Below are 17,217 nucleotides of genomic sequence, written 5' to 3' on the forward strand. Positions count from 1 at the left end.
TTATGGACCATAGTTTGGGTTGTTTGGGCCCGATCCTGTATCAGTGGGAATGTTGCCATCAATTTCAGTAGGAGCCAGGATTAAGCCATTAGTTTTCAAGGTTTAATTATCATAATAATTATGGGAGTCTTATTGCATACCCTATATGCATGTTAACAGCAGAAAAGCTTAAAGCAGAATTTCTTCCTCTGCTGATAATGTTTGTGTCAATATGGTGGATAAATAAACACAAATTTTTGCAAAAGTGAAAATACAATGGAAAAAATATGCATGTGTGCTGCCTACAGACAGTTTTTCCTATAAATGCTGGAGCTCTCCAGACTGACCAATAGAAGAGGTTGAGGGTGCAACCAGCAGCTTGGACCTAATTGGAAACCATAATGGAGCACTGTATTTCTTAAAACTTGAAGCCCTTATAGCTGATCCTGGGGATCCTGGGGAGTCTTTTCTTGAGAGGAAGGGTCCCAGAAAACATCTAAGAAAGGCAGCAGATTTCTCATGAGAGACAAAATTCTTTGCTTACTACAAGCATCCACAAAATCAAGAAAATCTCTGTGGTTTTGAGAGAGAAGATTTTAAAATAGGAAGATGTCTAAGACTAAAGAGTGAGATAATGATGATATGGTGTCTCAAAAGATAGCAAAAACGGACTTCATTCTTTCATCCTGCTGTAGGAATCTCTAGGTAGTATAAAATCTTTTGCAGGGTCTAATATTAGTTCCCAGTTAATATAAATTGAATCAGTAACAAATAACCTTAATTAATGAACTTTCACTGTACCTGGCTGCCTAATTTAAGAACTGCTTCCCTTACATGACTTGTAAGAGCACAGGCTATGAAAAAGATATTCGACCTTCACTAGAAACTAAAAACATACCTTATTTATTCATCATTGCCTAGGCAAAAACTTCAGTAAGAAGCTTAAATGAGCCCACTTGATCTTTAAGAAAATGCGTCCTAAATAGCAAAGCTGTGCGTATTTCTTCTTATTATTATTTGCATATGCTATACTGCACAACTGCATTCTGAGAAAAATAAAGGATAATAAAACAAATGAAATGAAAGATATATCACCCAAAATAATCCAAGTGTGAGATAGGCTGCCTCTTTTTTTTTTTTTCTCTTTTTTTTTTTGGCATTGGCAAAAGAGCACAAAGTAAGAGCTGGCCCTGAGTCATATTGATTTCCCACTGCACTGGTTTCCTAAGTGCTCTGTTGATCCGTGTCAAGCAATAAGTTCCCTGCCTGTACATGCACATCACCTCCCCATTTGTCCTCACCTAGATTTAAGGTGCCCATATGATGAGCTGAACAAGGACATCATTTTTCCTACTGGTGCCACTGGGCCAAAGCTACTCTATGTGGTATAGTAACTAATGCTGTATAAGTTTACATTTTCCATATAATATCATTAGTGGGTATATAATATCATTAAAGTGGGTATGGCACACTGCAGTAATATGTGTGCCCTGTATATGTAATCCTTTTTTTTGCATTTTACTATTTGCAGTGGAAAAAGTAAATATTAAGAAATAGATGTTTGCATCTGTAGCTGGTCCATAGTAATCATGATACCTCTCCCCCTCCCCCCCAAAAAAGGGATATTGCAAACCTAATGCCACAGTTTTGATCTTTGTTAACAAAGGGCTTCCTGATTAGATGAATAGAGGATGTGTGATTGTGCTGCTAATGACATTGTACAGGAAATTAAGCGTATACATTTGGTAAAGGCATTAAATCAGCAGGACCTTAATTTAAAAATTTAAAACTGTATGGAAATGCTGCTTGTTCATTGCTGTGTAATAGAAAGCTACTGAACGTACTGACTCTTCTTGTGGAAACATTACCAGCAGAACAAAGCATGGCTGAGGTTTTTTTAATGTTTTCTATCATACTAGGATTCCTAGCATCTGCTTATTTTCAGGGAAATATCATGCAACCTCACCCCCTTTTACAAATTCTTTTTAGATCAGTATATATGGTACTGGGGCAGGTGAAGGGGCACTGAGGGACCAGAATTCCTGATTTTTTCCTTAATTATTTGCAACATTGAATTGCATAAGTTTACTAATAAGTGGATTTGTCTGCTGCTAAAGTCAGTGTTCATACATGCCTGGGGTGACATTCTAATATTATTTCGTACAGATGGTAAAGAGGAAATATTTGATAAAATCAGTGTCCTGAGCTGACAAGGAATTCTTGCTTTGTTTGCAGTTATGCCATACAACAGTGCCCATCACTGCGTCGTGGAAGTGGAAAACTTCTTGTTCGTGCTGGGAGGAGAAGACCAGTGGAACCCTAATGGTATGTATAGAATACTAAAAGGCAAAGGGAGCATCTGCCTTCCTGTGCCTCCCTGTCTGTCAAGTCAGCTGATGTGGTGATTAGCAAGGGATTTTGAGGACCTTCAGCCTAATTGTTGAACCTAGTAAAGGCTACTCTTTGGTATTGATGTAATAAATATCTGGTACTTCAGCATTAGCATCTCTGTCATTCATCAGCTCACACATCCCTTGAGAAATGCCACAGGCAGCAGAACAGACTCTTTCAAGTGCATGCACCAGGCAGCAGCTGTTAAGAATTTTAACCTTCATTTCCAGGCTCCTTCCAGTCATAATATAATAATGCAATTGCAGTAGATGAATGCTTCTTTTCTATTGTCAAACAAGATACTCGCAGCTCAAGTTGTTAATGTGTTAATTATCTAGACTTTGAGATTCTTAAACTGATCCTTTTTTCAGTCTTGTGCAAGAGCTTCTCATATAGATTATCTGCTGCTACCTTCTTTCATTTGATTACTTCATAAATTTACCGCAAAGAGAAATTAAACAATTTAACAGGCTTCTGAGCAAAGCAAAAGGAGAATACCATGCCTTGCAAAATTCACAGAATTGTCAAGACACTGTTAAAAAGCTTGCACATGAAGAAAGAGTTGTAGTTGTAGCAGTCTGTGTAACAGAGATAATTATGACTGAGAAACCATAAAACAGCTTGCAGGTACACATTTTTGCTTTAAAACACCAGAGGATCCAGCTGAAATTACATATACTGCATATATTTTATTGTGAATGCCCCATTTCAGCATCTGCACCAAACCAAATTATAGGAAATTGTTACATCTGTTCACTCCCTAAAACCTGAGACAAACAATCCGGGCCACCCTATAAGCATGTTTCTGATGTAGTTAAGAATATCACTGTATGCCTTAGGAGAAGGGCCCCTTAGTTCTATTGTTGAATATTGTTGAATGTCTTTTATTTGAAGCAGGAGACAGCACAGTATCACTAATGACAATTTCTTTTAGGATCGTTGGCCACATCCATCCAGTGAGGACCCCTGTTGTATTTGGTGGTAGGCATATGGACAGGCAGACCTTGTTCCAGACAGTTTGTAATCAAATGGCCATGTCACATGAAGGGTAAAGGAAAAGAAGTATAATTACTCACATTTTAAAGATGTGGAAACTGACTTGCAAGGTGATGGAGAGATGGTAGAAAGGGGTACATATCTTGCATCGGAGATAGGAGTCACACACAGTTGTTTGTGAGATGAATAGTACCTAAGGCCTGAGATTGCCTAGATCTGGGTCAGCTCCTGGGCTGAAGATGTTGCTGAAGACATCTTCCAATTTCCCTGACTTGTGAATACCAGTGCTGGGATTTTTCCATAGAGAAGATAGAAATAAAAAAGGTATGAGCATTGCTGTACTGATCTCTTTATCAAATGGATCTTACTGGTCACTGAAAGTGGACCTGAAGTCATAAAGTACATCCTGTGCTGGGCATATTCTTTCTTGAAAGCATTTTGCTCTAAATGTGCAGCTACATGGGCAGCTAGCACATACCCACTTGAATTTATGTAAAGGCCCTTGTCTGCCCTTAGAGCATAGGAGGGACTTCAGATGGACCTACCTGGAATCATCTTGCCAAGGCTTTACAAACCTTCTGCTTCAAATTAGACTGTTCCAGGTGTTTTTTCCAATGTAAAGAATTATCTTAGAGATGGTGGCAATGGTAAGATGTTGCTTTAGCCATCAGACCATCTGGTTCTTGAGAAACTGTGTAGACCCCAAGGAGTGCTCACACCTCCTTCATGCTCCACTGATTTCCTGACAACCCAGAAAGTATGGGAGACATTTTTTCTCACTTTTTTGCATGCTATGCCTTTCCAGTCACAAAAGGGGTCTTGCATGAGTAAACACTGATGAAAGCAGGGTGCACAACATAGGCATGGATTTAAGACCAATCTTCATAACCTTCAGAGCCCGTCACCTTCTAGCATGGCTGCAGAGCAGAGAACAGTATCTGCCTCCTTTTGTGCCATCATCCTGATTTATTAATCCTGAATTTTGTTTGCTTGTCCCAAATTCTGCGTTCTGACAGAACAGGTGCATCCTAAGATGTGCAATCTCCTGGCTGATGAGCAAAGCAAAGCATAGATAGAGTTCTCTTTCAAACTGAACTCCAGACTTGGACTTGAACTGCAGTCAAACCAGTTACATCAGGCAGATTAAGTAGGTCACCAAGTCCTTTTCCTGTAGTCACAGGTATAATACAATCCCATTTTGTAAATTTTCTAAACTACATTTGGAAAAGCAGTTGGATTTCCAGCCCCTACTACTCCTCTAGGAAAGCTGTTACAGAATCCAATTGCTCTAAATGACTAGGAGCCTTATTCTGATATCCAATAAAGTGTATTCTTTGACTGTCTAAATCACCTTGTTCTCATGCCAAGGCTGGCCTTTAGTTTAACAGTTTTTCCCCTCCTGGAGATTTGTTCCTCTAAAGTATTACAGGCAGCACTCCTATCCCCTTTCAGCTTTTGTATTTCTAGGTGCAGCAGGCCAAGTTCTTTGTCTCCTGCCATAAGGTAAACTTTCTGTTCTTCCTGTTGCCATAGTAGCTCTTCTCTGTGACTGTTCTAGTTTGATTTCATCTCTCTTCCTGTGAAGGACCCAGATTTGTATCCTGCACTCCCAGTCTTAGGCTTGCTAAACCCTTCTTCTACCCTGCACTTTACAATCTTCTACAAACATGGTGTTTGTAGTGAGTATGTGTATGACACGTTAGGCAGCCAAATTATAGATCTGTATGACAACAATGAATAAGCTGCTGTATAACTAATGAGCACTGAAGTCCCAGTAACTATGAAAGATGTAGTTTAATACAGCAACCTTAAAACCTAAAAAAAAAAAACCCAAACAATTTTAAACTTAGGATCAATATTTATATTATTCTGAATTCCTGCTTTTTGAAATACAAAGAGATTAGTAAATGGGTTAGACAGTGAAACCTAGAACCTGTTCAAGCTTGTTGTTACTCTTTTGCTGCTTATTGAATCTATAGCCCTCAATGCCTCTTTTTCTAAATTGTCCGTGTAGACTAAAGGAATCCAGATAAGGACCAAAAGCAAAGCCTCACTTCACTAAGCCCAGTGGCAGAATGACCAGTAGCCCTTACAGCAGGGGAATCTCACCCTGTGTCTTGAGGTGGTGCTGAGATGGTCATGTCTTTGAGTGGCACTCAGCATGCTCCTCGTTAGGCACCATGCTGGATTTGAAGGGAAATGCTGCATTATTCATCAGTCTTCTGCTCTACCCTCCTCATATAGAACATGCTTATAACATGGCGAGGAAATCAGTTTACTTCCAAAGCGGTCAGTGTGGTTTCTTTCTCTGTTTTCTTGTAAAACATGAACTTAAATTATTACGACTATAAATTCTAGCTGTATTGTTTTTCTTCTCTACTGTCTTGATGGTCTGTTTACACATGCTGAAGTAAGTGTGGAATGAAGCAGGCAAAGCGTGCCAATCCTGCAGAGGCTTGTCTGATGCAAAAATATTCACCTTGTAGAATGCCCAGTGACCATTTATAGAACTGTGACATACACAGTTAGGTTATTCTGCTGGCCTGTGAAGCCTCTAATTCAATTTTTTAGTCACACATACATAAACAAAGGTTTCTGTTTTCAAAATGCTCATCTATTGAAGTCTCAGGTGTTACAGGAAATTGCCATGCACTCTCTTGCTTCAGTTTTCTTGCTTTGGTGTCAATCTGCATGTAAAATAAGGTGAAATCTTAATATCGTGAAGACATGAACACAGTTCTTGGGCTTGACAGCAGGGAGAAGCTAGTTAGCTGGTGTATGTTGCTCATGCTTCATATTTTAGCTAACAGAGTTGGAATAAAACTCCTAAGAGTGTATTCCCCCTTCGATGCACATCTGTAATTCTTTCTAACTTACACTGAAAGTACATGGTAGAATAAACTATCTAGTGCAATCACTGCATACCCCATGCTGATGGCTTATGCAGCTCCTGGTTATTTGCACAATGGGTTTTTGCTATGTTCCACACAGAGAGGATGTAAGGAGAAAGAAAAGAACGTGTTCTCCCTTTAATATTTTTACCTGACAAAATTCTAGTCATAAAAATACTGTGGGAATGCCCTCTTTGGGCAGTAATTTTGTTTAGTGCTGTGATTTATTGTGGCTGTGAAAATACCACAGCTTGTGTAAGTAAATTTAAATACACATTTTCAAGATCTTATTACAAAGACCAAGAATAATCGCTATCTGCTTTTACTGCTATGACTGCTAATTCAAGCCTTGCAGTGCCCCATTTGTTGAATTATTACTGTACACACAGTGTAATCATACATTGTTGTAAAAGGGGGAACCCTTCATAAAAGGTGTCAACTTGTGAAGTATATGTAATCTATATTACAATCATGATGTTAAATACATGAAACAAACAGCTGAGTGTCAAAATAATCTATCTTTACAGGGAAACACAGTACAAACTTTGTTAGCCGATACGATCCCAGGTTTAACAGCTGGATACAACTTCCACCCATGCAAGAGAGGTAAAAACCTGCTATGTGTTTTTCAATTTCTGTTTTCTCATCCTAGGGGCAGCTGAGGTTTGGCTTAGTTCTGGGAGTAAGGAGGCCTATGGAAGAATTGAAAACAAAGATAAAACTGCTGCATGCAGTTGTGTCCCATTTGCTTCCTAATTTTTAAAACTTTCCAAATGTGGAACTCCAGTTGCCAAGTCCTGCAGTGCTAACTCATGCAAAATAGCCGTGGACTTTATGCAATTACTGGTTGCCTGAGTACGGTCTGAAGGATTTTCCTGAAGTCTCCATAGTGTCCTGTCATGTTCCCTGACTGAAGTGTCATGATGAGTTTGGCAGTAAACAAGCAGTAATTATAGTCAGATATCTTAGAGGGAACTGAAACCTTCACATGTTGACTCCATCCTGTTTCACCACACTAGCTATGAAAAGCTCTCCTGAACATGTCTCCACTTGTCAGAGGACTCCTAATCCTAGGTGCTCTTTGAGTGAAGTTGCTGTCAGTAAATGCATATTAGAGTAGCTCATGTTTTAATCTTGCTGTGTACCAAAGAGCAAAGGTGGATATGGACTTGAGCAATGACTTGAAAAGATGACGTAAATTTAACTGTGGATCCCAAATGCTACCCTCACAGGAAAAAATTCCATAAACCTGAACAGAATTGTGCATGTTTCATAAGAAGGATCTCAAAGGAAGAAGATCCAAAGTTACAATGTTATTTGAAGAAAATATTCAGTGTCCTTCCTTCACTTAAACACCAATCTTCTCATGGATCCCATGTACAAAAGATCTCACAGTGTCTTCCTCAAATGCTTTCTTTATTCCATGCCAGTATTACAGCTCCTTTTTTTGTTGACTGTCTACACTATTCAGATGTCTGGCAGTCATAAATATATTGAATTCAGTGCAGTGTTGTGATTCAAGGAGTGTCTTATGAGATGCTTGGAAATATGGCTGTTTTTTCAAATATCCAGGGGTGAAATGTCAGTCTGCAGAGTTTTTGAAGGACCTTTGTTCAAGATACATTTTGATTGATATAAATCTCTGCTTTGGCAGCACCTAGCCTTCTCCCCCATTCCCACCAGCACTGGGATAACCTTCACAGCTCTGATTGTTTACTTTAAAACAGAGGGACACCTTCCCCTCTGGTTCAGCTTCCTAGAGTGAGTCACCACCAGTTTAGGTGTTGGCATGGGGGAGACAGGGGGTGAGCATCAGAGTGGGCATCACCATGCAAGTCACCCTTGCTGAGCTGGGAGACTGGCTAAGAGACCAACTGGTGTATGTATGGAGCCTGGAGCTCTTCTGTGGAGCCTGAGTTCTAATTAGGCTCTCTGGGTATCTCCAAGCCAAATTCCTGAGGGGCGTTGGCAGCTGGCTGAGCAGTTGGGTTTATTTGGCTGACAAACTTCAGAAAGCAGAAGTAGGGAGCTGAGGGTTGGAGAAAGGAGGCAGTAGGAATTTTCCCACCTCCACATTGGCCAGTTGTGTTTCCCTGGAAAACCATGCAGCAGGTGACTTGCTCTGTGCTCTGGTGCTGCCTTCAGCCAAGAGGCCGAAACTCAGCTGTGCCGCGCACTCCTGCCCTTAATAAACTGTAATGTATGAACCCCACAGCTCCCTACAGAGGGACTGAAATACAATGCTCCACTCATACATAGCTCCTTCTGCAAGGGGCTTTGCTATGACAACGTTAATTGTCACCTCTTTTGTTCAGGATGCATAGCTCATGGGCTTGCCTGTTGTTTTTCTTTAAAGGCTCCTAAGCATTAGGGCTATTGTTGGAAAAAAGAGATTTTACACTCACTTTCTAAAATGTTTTTGATGGTTTGTTTGCTCAGTCCTAATGACTTCCTCAGAGTTATTGCAGCTTTCAGAGGTATGGACTGGCCCAGTTTGTAGAAGATCATGCAAATAAGAGAGAGCTTTTATGCAGTTTTCTTTCCCAGCTCCTTTAGTGAGATAAAGTTCCCATTAAAGTCAACAGGCTATTTTCCCCCTGCCAGGAGTACAGGGTCATGCCCTGTCTCTGCTGGCATAATGCAGGCACCATTGACAAGACAGACTGTTAAATGGGTTTTTCTGAGTCATTATGGTCCATCAAGTCAAAACCTATTTAGGAATTTTAGTCTGAGAATAATTGGCTGCATAGACTATAATAGCTCCTTTGAAATGACTGCCAGGTAAATGCAGGACTCGTTCACAGGCAGTATATTCTCAAGTCAAAAATCTGTATGAAATATTTGATAAGTAAACTTTTATCTCACATGCCAAAATCCATATCTGATTGATTTTACTGTGTGAGCTATAAAGAAAAGTCTAATCCATTATAGATTCAATGTCGCCAGTGTATTTTCTTTAAAGCTAAGTTTGGTGCCTTTTCCCTTGAAGAACATCCCAAATATAAATGCTTTTGAAAAATACGTACTATTTTCAGGAGTTTGTTGTTTAGAGAACCAGCAAGTGACTCATAAGCTTTGGAAATACACATCTGCCTGTTGATGGCATAACAACAGGAAGGTTTTTGGAGAACAGTTCAGTTAGACTGATGGCTACTGAAGGAGCAGTCTTTGTAGCAGCTGTATCTGAACTTGAGGTGTGAGCCTCAGCTGGACACCTCAGGCAGAACTGTTGCACCTTGCCAGCTCAACACAGAGCTTTTCAAGATGTGTTGGACAAAACAGCATTGAAAACAACTTGCTTTTTCTTATATTCTGAGTTCAAAATTTTTGTTTGAAGACCAGCTAAAAGCATGGCATTGTACCAAGAAGCACAAGTGAAAGTGAGAAGGGAGCAGGTCAGTGTACTCTTTGAGGCTGAGAAAAGACACAGAAAAAGAAATACAACAATTTCATATTTTATTGTTGTCTTTGACTTTAACAATAGTAATGTCAACCCCTATTAAGATGATTTATTTTTTAAAAAGCAAAGCATGCACTCTATAAGTGACTCTGAAATCAGGTTCAGATATTGTGACAATCAATAACAGCACTGGTAAATTTAAATCTCAGACTGGTAGTTCTATTTGGTGTTTCAGGGCATAAATTATTCATGTGTGAAAATCATGAGGAAAATCTTCCCTTTTATATGTGTATACTTGAAAGAAGAAGTTGGTTGGCTTGGTGGTTGGGTGAAAGGGGGTGAAGAACAAGCATTTAGGAGACCAGTGAACATGAGTACTTGCAAGTCCTGAGGAAAATCACAAAATAATTGTCTTATTGTCCGTATTCAGATCCTGAGGTACATTCTAGTTACCTGATTAGAATGGATAGTGTCTTCTCAGTAGTGAGGGGAACGTTGTCATGCAAAGATTGCTGTATTATAGTTTAATCTGAATCATATTTTACAGCAGTTTAAAAGTCATCACTTGACAGCATGCCTTTGCATGCTGTAACAGCATGCCCTCATGCACTGTATCATTGTAAACTAAAAAAACCCAAAAAGCTTAAAATATTTGTGACAGAAGCTACTGAGTGAATGTTCACATCCAAGCAGAAGAGTGAAGTATGCTGATGCTTTCATTTTTGCTCCTTATACTGACACTGTGTGGATGAAACCAGGAGTACACGTACAGAATATCGTCAGTGAAACCCTAGTTAAGAGAATAATGCATGCAAGTTGTGTCTACCTCTGTCTATTAAACCTGAACTAAAAAAAAAAAAAGAAAGAAAAAAAAAGCGAAGGCAAAACATGCTGAGAGCAGTTTGTTAATGGGTTCACCAGAGAAGATCAGAGGAGAGGATGTGGGAGCACTGACAACAGGCACCCTCTGGTTTTGTGCCTCATGGTTGATGGACACAGGAGGGTTGAAAAATGGGTACCTGACTATGCAGACTTTCTCTAATAGGAGGTGACCTCTGCAGCTTTTCTTCTTTTGGGGCAACTGTGGGCTGTGTTGTCTCAGGCCCATCACACATTCTCCAAAAGCTTATACAACACACTTGATTGCCTGTAGCACCTATAGCCTCTGTCAAATTAGAGTGAAATCAGTCAGCAGGGTTTTTTTTAAGAGACAACAGTAGGCAGACATGGGTACATGTACAGTGTAATCAGATTAGCTTTGTTTCCATAGAATATCAGGCTAAAAACATAGATGCACAATTTGCTGCCCGACCATGCAGAGCAGAATATGCCATCAGCTTCTATCTGCCCACTGACAGATAAATTAAATGGTCTTTTTAAATTCATCAGTTGATCTGGAGACACTTGCCAGTATTCCTGTCTTCCTATTTCCATGGGGTTTTTTTCAGAAGTCTTCCCTGCGGTGGAGCTCCTAGCCCCACTCAAAAAGGGGTTCTGTCCCACACGGTCCAAGCTGCCCATGTGCAGGCAGGGTGAAAGCAAAGAAGTGAACAGGAGGTGTTCAGTGACCCTGGCTGCTGAGAAGCCCTGTCAGGTGTGAACCAAATCCAAAAAGTAAGGTCAGAAACAAGCAGTGATGCATTAAATCTGTTCCCTGGATGCCCAGCCAGCCCTGCTGTTTCCATGGCTGTATCCCTTGGTGTCTGCCTGACTTCTCTTCCAACTTACAAACTACCAGCCAGTCTCAGACACTTTTAACTAAGAGGGAGACTTCTCCAAAAAGTTAAAGGATGCTGCAAATTTTGAGAAAATAGGTAGCTGTGCAAAAGAGCAAGATCCTGTTCCTACATTCACTGAAGAAAATGCTCCTGAATATGCCTGTCTAGATGTCAGGTTAGGGACAGGGCACCCCAGACTTTGCCTGCTCACCTGATCCCAGGATGGCTCTGGGGAAGGCCAAGAAGGAGTTGGACACACTGAAGATGTCCACTGAGGATGCTGTGCTCTGTGTGTGCCACTGCTCATCCAAATGCTTTGCAGTGGTCTGCAGGTTCAAGTCCTTGATGGTGCAGCTGACCATCATGGCCCCAAGATTTAGTGCATGATTCAGGAGTGAAATATGCAGCTGCTCCCAGATTCAAATTACAGCATCTGGGCAGGAATCAGAGTGCATTGAATCAGCCACAGAGCGGGGTTTGGCAAGCTACAGCCAACTCCTCCAGAGTGCCTGCTTTGCGGGAGCTGTCAGAGCTGCACTTTGCTGTGCCTGGCCTGCCTGCTCATTTCTGGGCTCCCATGTCATTCTGGTTTCACCCAGGAGAAAACTTTATGTTGGGGACTGACGACTCTTCTCATTCACTATTTTGTTCAGCTCTTCATCCTAGCCCAGCTGTGCTCTTTGGGAATTTTCTTTCTCATGTTATTGCAGCTTGAAATTAAAGATCTCTACTCTAGCAAACCTTCCTGTTGCTGAATGATCCAGGGAGCTTTCCCCGGAGTGGATTACACCAACCAAGGTCTCAAAATCATCTACTGCTCAATTTTACTTCAGCAACAAACACTCACCATTGATTTTGGAGGCACGGGGAAGACAAACTAATATAAGCCTGACAGTCCTGGCCAGAAAACTTAATTGTTTTCCTACACACCTGAGTTGCATGTAAAAGCAGACAGGTGGCTGAAACTTTTCTCAGGGTTAGTTGGATGGAGACAGACCTCATTTGAGTTAAAGGGTGGAAATGTAGTGTTGTGGCTACCGTAAGGAAAGTTGTTCTATTTGCAGTACTGCAGAAGGAAGAAAAAAATGATAATTGAAGAAAAATTTTGATGATGTGGTTCTCTTAGTAAATTGGGAACAATGACCCTTGAAGGACCATAAAGAAAGTGAATGTCAAGATAATTTATTATTGTTACATTATCTACCTCATTTTTCACTTTGTCTTACTGAGTTGTTATATCCCTTACAAGGTAATGCCCCATACATTAATGAGCACCTTTTTATCTTTCACGGGTGTGAAAAAGAAACAAGCAGCTTTGAAAAGGGGTATTTTCTGGCAGCTTTATGTGTACCTAATTGTTTTGACACAAAAAATGAAGTATTTTCTGATGTGGAGCATTGTGTATTTGATTAGCAAAGCAGCCACAGTCTCTAGGATAGCTGTAAGCGTGTGAAGCCTCCTGGAAGCTACTTCTCCCTGATGTAGCATTTGAAGGAGCGGCTCTCTTAGTTCAGGGATTCAGCTGGAGACGGGAAGGAAATGTTTGACATGGCTAATTGGTTTGCTGTTGGCTTGTTTGTTTTGTTCTGCCCTGTCCTCCAGGAGAGCCAGTTTCTACGCCTGCCGCCTCGACAAGAACTTGTACGTCATCGGTGGGAGAAACGAAACTGGCTACTTGTCCAGCGTGGAGTGCTACAACCTGGAGACAAACGAGTGGCGCTACGTGTCTTCGCTACCACAGCCCCTGGCAGCCCACGCGGGAGCCGTTCACAATGGCAAGATATATATTTCAGGCCAGTGTCTTGAATAATTCCTGCCACATGACAAGAAAACCAACCCAAAACCACCATAAAAAATAAATAAACCGCAGAACCCCAAAAGCAGAGAGCTCAATTCCTGCTGCAGCACAATGTCTTTATTTATATTAATGAAGTGATGTGTATTTACTTTGCAGGAGGTGTTCACAATGGAGAATATGTCCCCTGGCTGTACTGCTATGACCCTGTGATGGACGTCTGGGCCCGAAAACAGGACATGAACACAAAACGAGCGATCCACACTCTGGCTGTAATGAATGATCGACTGTATGCAATTGGAGGGAACCATTTGAAAGGTCACATTTTTAATAGCAAAAAACTATCTCAGTGTCCCACATCTCTGATAAAGAATATTTTTGTTAGACAGTCGCTGTTAAATACATTGAAAGCCAAGCAACACAATTTAACAGGACACTTGAGCCAGCAATTTTAAAAACATTTTATGCAAATTATTTTAAAATTATAACAGTACATTAAATATATGAGTAATGAATGCTTTAGATAATAAAAATGGGAGCTTCCATTACTCAAAGGCATGGACAATTTGTCATTACCAAGAATTCAATGAAACAAACAGATTATTCTTTGACCCGAAAGTACCAGCAATATTTTCCTCTGTAAATCATTTTCCAAAATGTGCAGTTAAAAAGAGCTTTATTCAGAGCAACACACAAAAAACAAGCTCCTGATTTAATGAAGAGAAAAAAAAAGCAAACTTCCAGCCATTAAATATTAGGACTAGGCTCTTTAAATCCCTTTTTAGTATTAAATGCAGCTTGTTTATTATAATTCTTTTTAGAGGTCTCTTGTTTTCATCTTTTGAAAAGGTCTCATATTAAAATAACTATTGCTTAGGCATTTGGTAATTTTATCTTAATACCTGTATGTCACTGATGTTAAAGATGCTTCTTAATCCATCCACTTAGACAAAAAGCACACCTCCTGCTCCTTTCTCCCATGATAATATTTGATAGTCAGTCCCTGGGTCCCCAGGACACTGTAAATCCACATGCTGCTTTTGGAGTGACACTTCTGAGTGTCTGTGGGGCATGCAAGGGACAATGTCCCAGATGTAAATGTTCCCTGATAAATAGTCCTGGTGCATAAACCCCTGCAGGTAGGTTCAGTGCTGCCCTGCCTCCAGTCCCCACCCCCAGCTGGGATGGGTGGTTATGGACTGGACCTTATAAGGTGAAGAGGGCAAAAGCTGCTTGCACATGAGCAACTGCCAGGTTTCAGTGCTTAGCAGTGTTGGCTTTTCCTCCTACAAAAGTAAAACCTGTCACAGTTCTCCTCAAGCTAAAGCACATGCTTTTGTTTGCAGAGGCTTGAATTGCTTCTATTCTGCCACCTTCTTTTTTTTTTTTCCACATAGTTTCACCTACGTCTAATAAGCTTTGCATTTTTGCATCTGTAACTGTTGTCCTGGGTGCCTTTGTTATGCTTGAACTGCTCACTGTTGTGAGGGGTATTTAACATCCAGGATTCTGGAAAGATGTGGTTTTCTGGTAAAAGGACTTTTTGGGAAAAAAATGCTTTCTCCTATACAGTGAAACAAAAGGAGGAACTGCAAGGACAGGGAGGAGGGAGGGGACTGAAGTGTGGATGAAATGTTACAAATTCTCCACAGGCAGGGAATAGCGGGGTCCATGGCAAAGCCCTCCTTTGTGAAGCTGAGCTGTGTAGTAGTGTTAGCTGTGCATTTCCCACATCACAGCTAGTCATGTGCATACTGCAGTTTGTTACAGAGCTTTTGACAGCTTCTGGGTGCACAGCAGTGGCCCTTTTATGGTGCCTTGAAAACCTTAAAGCAGCAAGTAATTATTTCATATGATTATGAATTATTTCATATTATTTCATACTCATTCCAGACATAAATTATATTCAAGCAAGCAGCTCTCCTGTGAAGTGCCAATATCACCAAATACCCTTTTTTACAGAAAATCTTATTTCTCTTTGCTGTCATGCCTTGAAGAGAAGACAGAAGGGTTAAGAAAAAGACCTCAGCTTATTAACAAAGCCATACTTTTACTGCAGTGCTCTGATAAGGAAGGTAGTTTGAAATAGGGAATTGCCTAAAATTAGAGCAGGAGCCGGGACTCTTGTGTTCAATGTCTGTGTTGGGCTCATTTAATTCATATTAACTGATACAGCTTGAGAATCTTGAGCTGACACCCTCTGCCCTTTAATGATCAAACAGCAGCAGTTGATTGGAGCCTTTTTTGGCCTACCAGGGAAAGATGGGACCATCATTTTTGTGGTTACATTTTTTTGTTGCCTTAAAGACTTTACCCCAGCTGTGTGCTTTAGAGTATACCTTAAATCAGCTGGAAAATTGAAACTGGTCCTCTACATCATGTCCATCATGCTAAGCACTTTGTCCCTCTAGAACCAAGTGGCTTTAGTTGTGTAAGCTCTCCCTGGACTTGTTAGACATTGATTTCTGAGCAAAATTCAATCTGTTCAATTTTGAATAGATTTGATCTGCTGAATTTTGAGAAAGACTGCCAGGACAATCTTTTCCTACATGGTCAAACTTGTATTAGCATTGATAGACAAGGAGGAATTTTGTTTGAATCTGCTTGTGTCACTGATAAGTTATTACTGAGTGTTTCCTGATGTGGTCAGGTTTTATATGAACTCATGATTTGTAGAAGACTGTAGAACTAATGGTAAAAACCTTCAACAGATTTATTTGAACTGAAATAACAAAGCATTAATGTTACAGAAGTTGGCTTAAAAGTATATGAAAATATTTTCCAAAAAAAGTTTGACAATTATGTCAAAATTGTAATAGTATAGTTGTAGCTATAATTTAATAAATGTAACAGTAAAATAAGTAATAAAACAGTATGTCATAACACATGTTCTCTTTCCTTAATGCCCTCATCCAGGTTTCTCCCATCTGGACGTAATGCTTGTGGAGTGCTACGATCCAAAAGGTGACCAGTGGAATATCCTCCAGACTCCTATTCTGGAGGGTCGCAGTGGCCCTGGCTGTGCAGTCCTTGATGACAGTATTTACCTTGTGGGAGGCTACAGCTGGAGTATGGTGTGTACCTTCTTTCTACAATCACCTTCCTATTCCTTCTGAGTTCTTGTGACAGTCCATATAGGATGCAGATGGGATGGAGAGAAGAGGGGAATTAGCTACAGGGGCAGGCTCGGGTTGGTTTTCAGCTTATGGAGAACATGGAGTGTTTTTTCACCTTTGTGCTTCTCCATTATTATTACACTCTATTCAGCGATATGGGGTAATTTAAAAATCAGAAGGAATTTTGAAAAAGTGATTGATGGGACTGTATGCTTACAGCTCTGCTTATGAGGTGCTTGTAAAGGAGACTGATTTTCAGAGGCTGGTTGCTGAAAAAACCAAAACTTCTTGAAGAGCTTCTAAGTTAGCGTGACCCCGACTCACTTTCAAACATCATTACAGCTGATGTGTGAGTGGGATTTTACCAAAGCCACATTTAATATGACATTTTGTTCTACTACCAGGGAGCCTACAAATCTTCCACTATTTGCTACAGTCCTGAGAAAGGGACTTGGACAGAGCTGGAAGGTGACGTTGCGGAGCCCCTGGCAGGACCTGCGTGTTCGACTGTGGTATTGCCGGCCTGCGTCCCGTACAACAAGTGATGGGCCAGGAGCACTGACACGAACACTGAGTGCATTTGGGAAAATAATGACGGGTGACGTAAATATTTTATTAGAACAGAATTCCTGTTAAAACAAAGCTACCATAATTGACCCCTCATTCCATGTTTATGCTTTAGGAGCAAACTAAAAGAAAAGAAAAACCAAGCCTTGTCCCATCTCAGATAGGTGCCGGTGTCTTATGAAGTGAGAAGCTAAAACACACTGAACATTACATGCTGACAGACTGCCATTTCTGACTGATTTAAACTTTTCCTGCTGCAGAGACACTCCTCACATCAAATTTAACTTAAAAAAAAAAAATGATGGCTAACTGTTCACATAGAGCCTGAAGAGACAAGATCAGTATTGTGCATTGTATCTACCTG

At 40.5% G+C, this 17,217-nt stretch overlaps 1 protein-coding gene across 1 annotated transcript in view; it reads left to right on the top strand.

Annotated features, from left to right (window-relative positions):
- The window catches only part of KLHL14 (kelch like family member 14), a gene marked incomplete at both ends in the record, with an annotated part of 56,274 nt that extends 39,443 nt beyond the window's left edge, over positions 1 to 16,831 (top strand). The window contains 6 exons of the mRNA XM_084223042.1: positions 2,215 to 2,304; positions 6,785 to 6,863; positions 12,978 to 13,168; positions 13,330 to 13,488; positions 16,087 to 16,244; positions 16,691 to 16,831. Coding sequence (XP_084079168.1) covers positions 2,215 to 2,304; positions 6,785 to 6,863; positions 12,978 to 13,168; positions 13,330 to 13,488; positions 16,087 to 16,244; positions 16,691 to 16,831 — 818 coding nt within the window. The remainder of the gene's footprint in view (positions 1 to 2,214; positions 2,305 to 6,784; positions 6,864 to 12,977; positions 13,169 to 13,329; positions 13,489 to 16,086; positions 16,245 to 16,690) is intronic.
- Positions 16,832 to 17,217: the final 386 nt, after the last annotated feature.

This window comes from Fringilla coelebs, assembly GCF_963513975.1.
Source record: "Fringilla coelebs genome assembly, chromosome: 1".
NCBI lineage: Eukaryota > Metazoa > Chordata > Aves > Passeriformes > Fringillidae > Fringilla > Fringilla coelebs.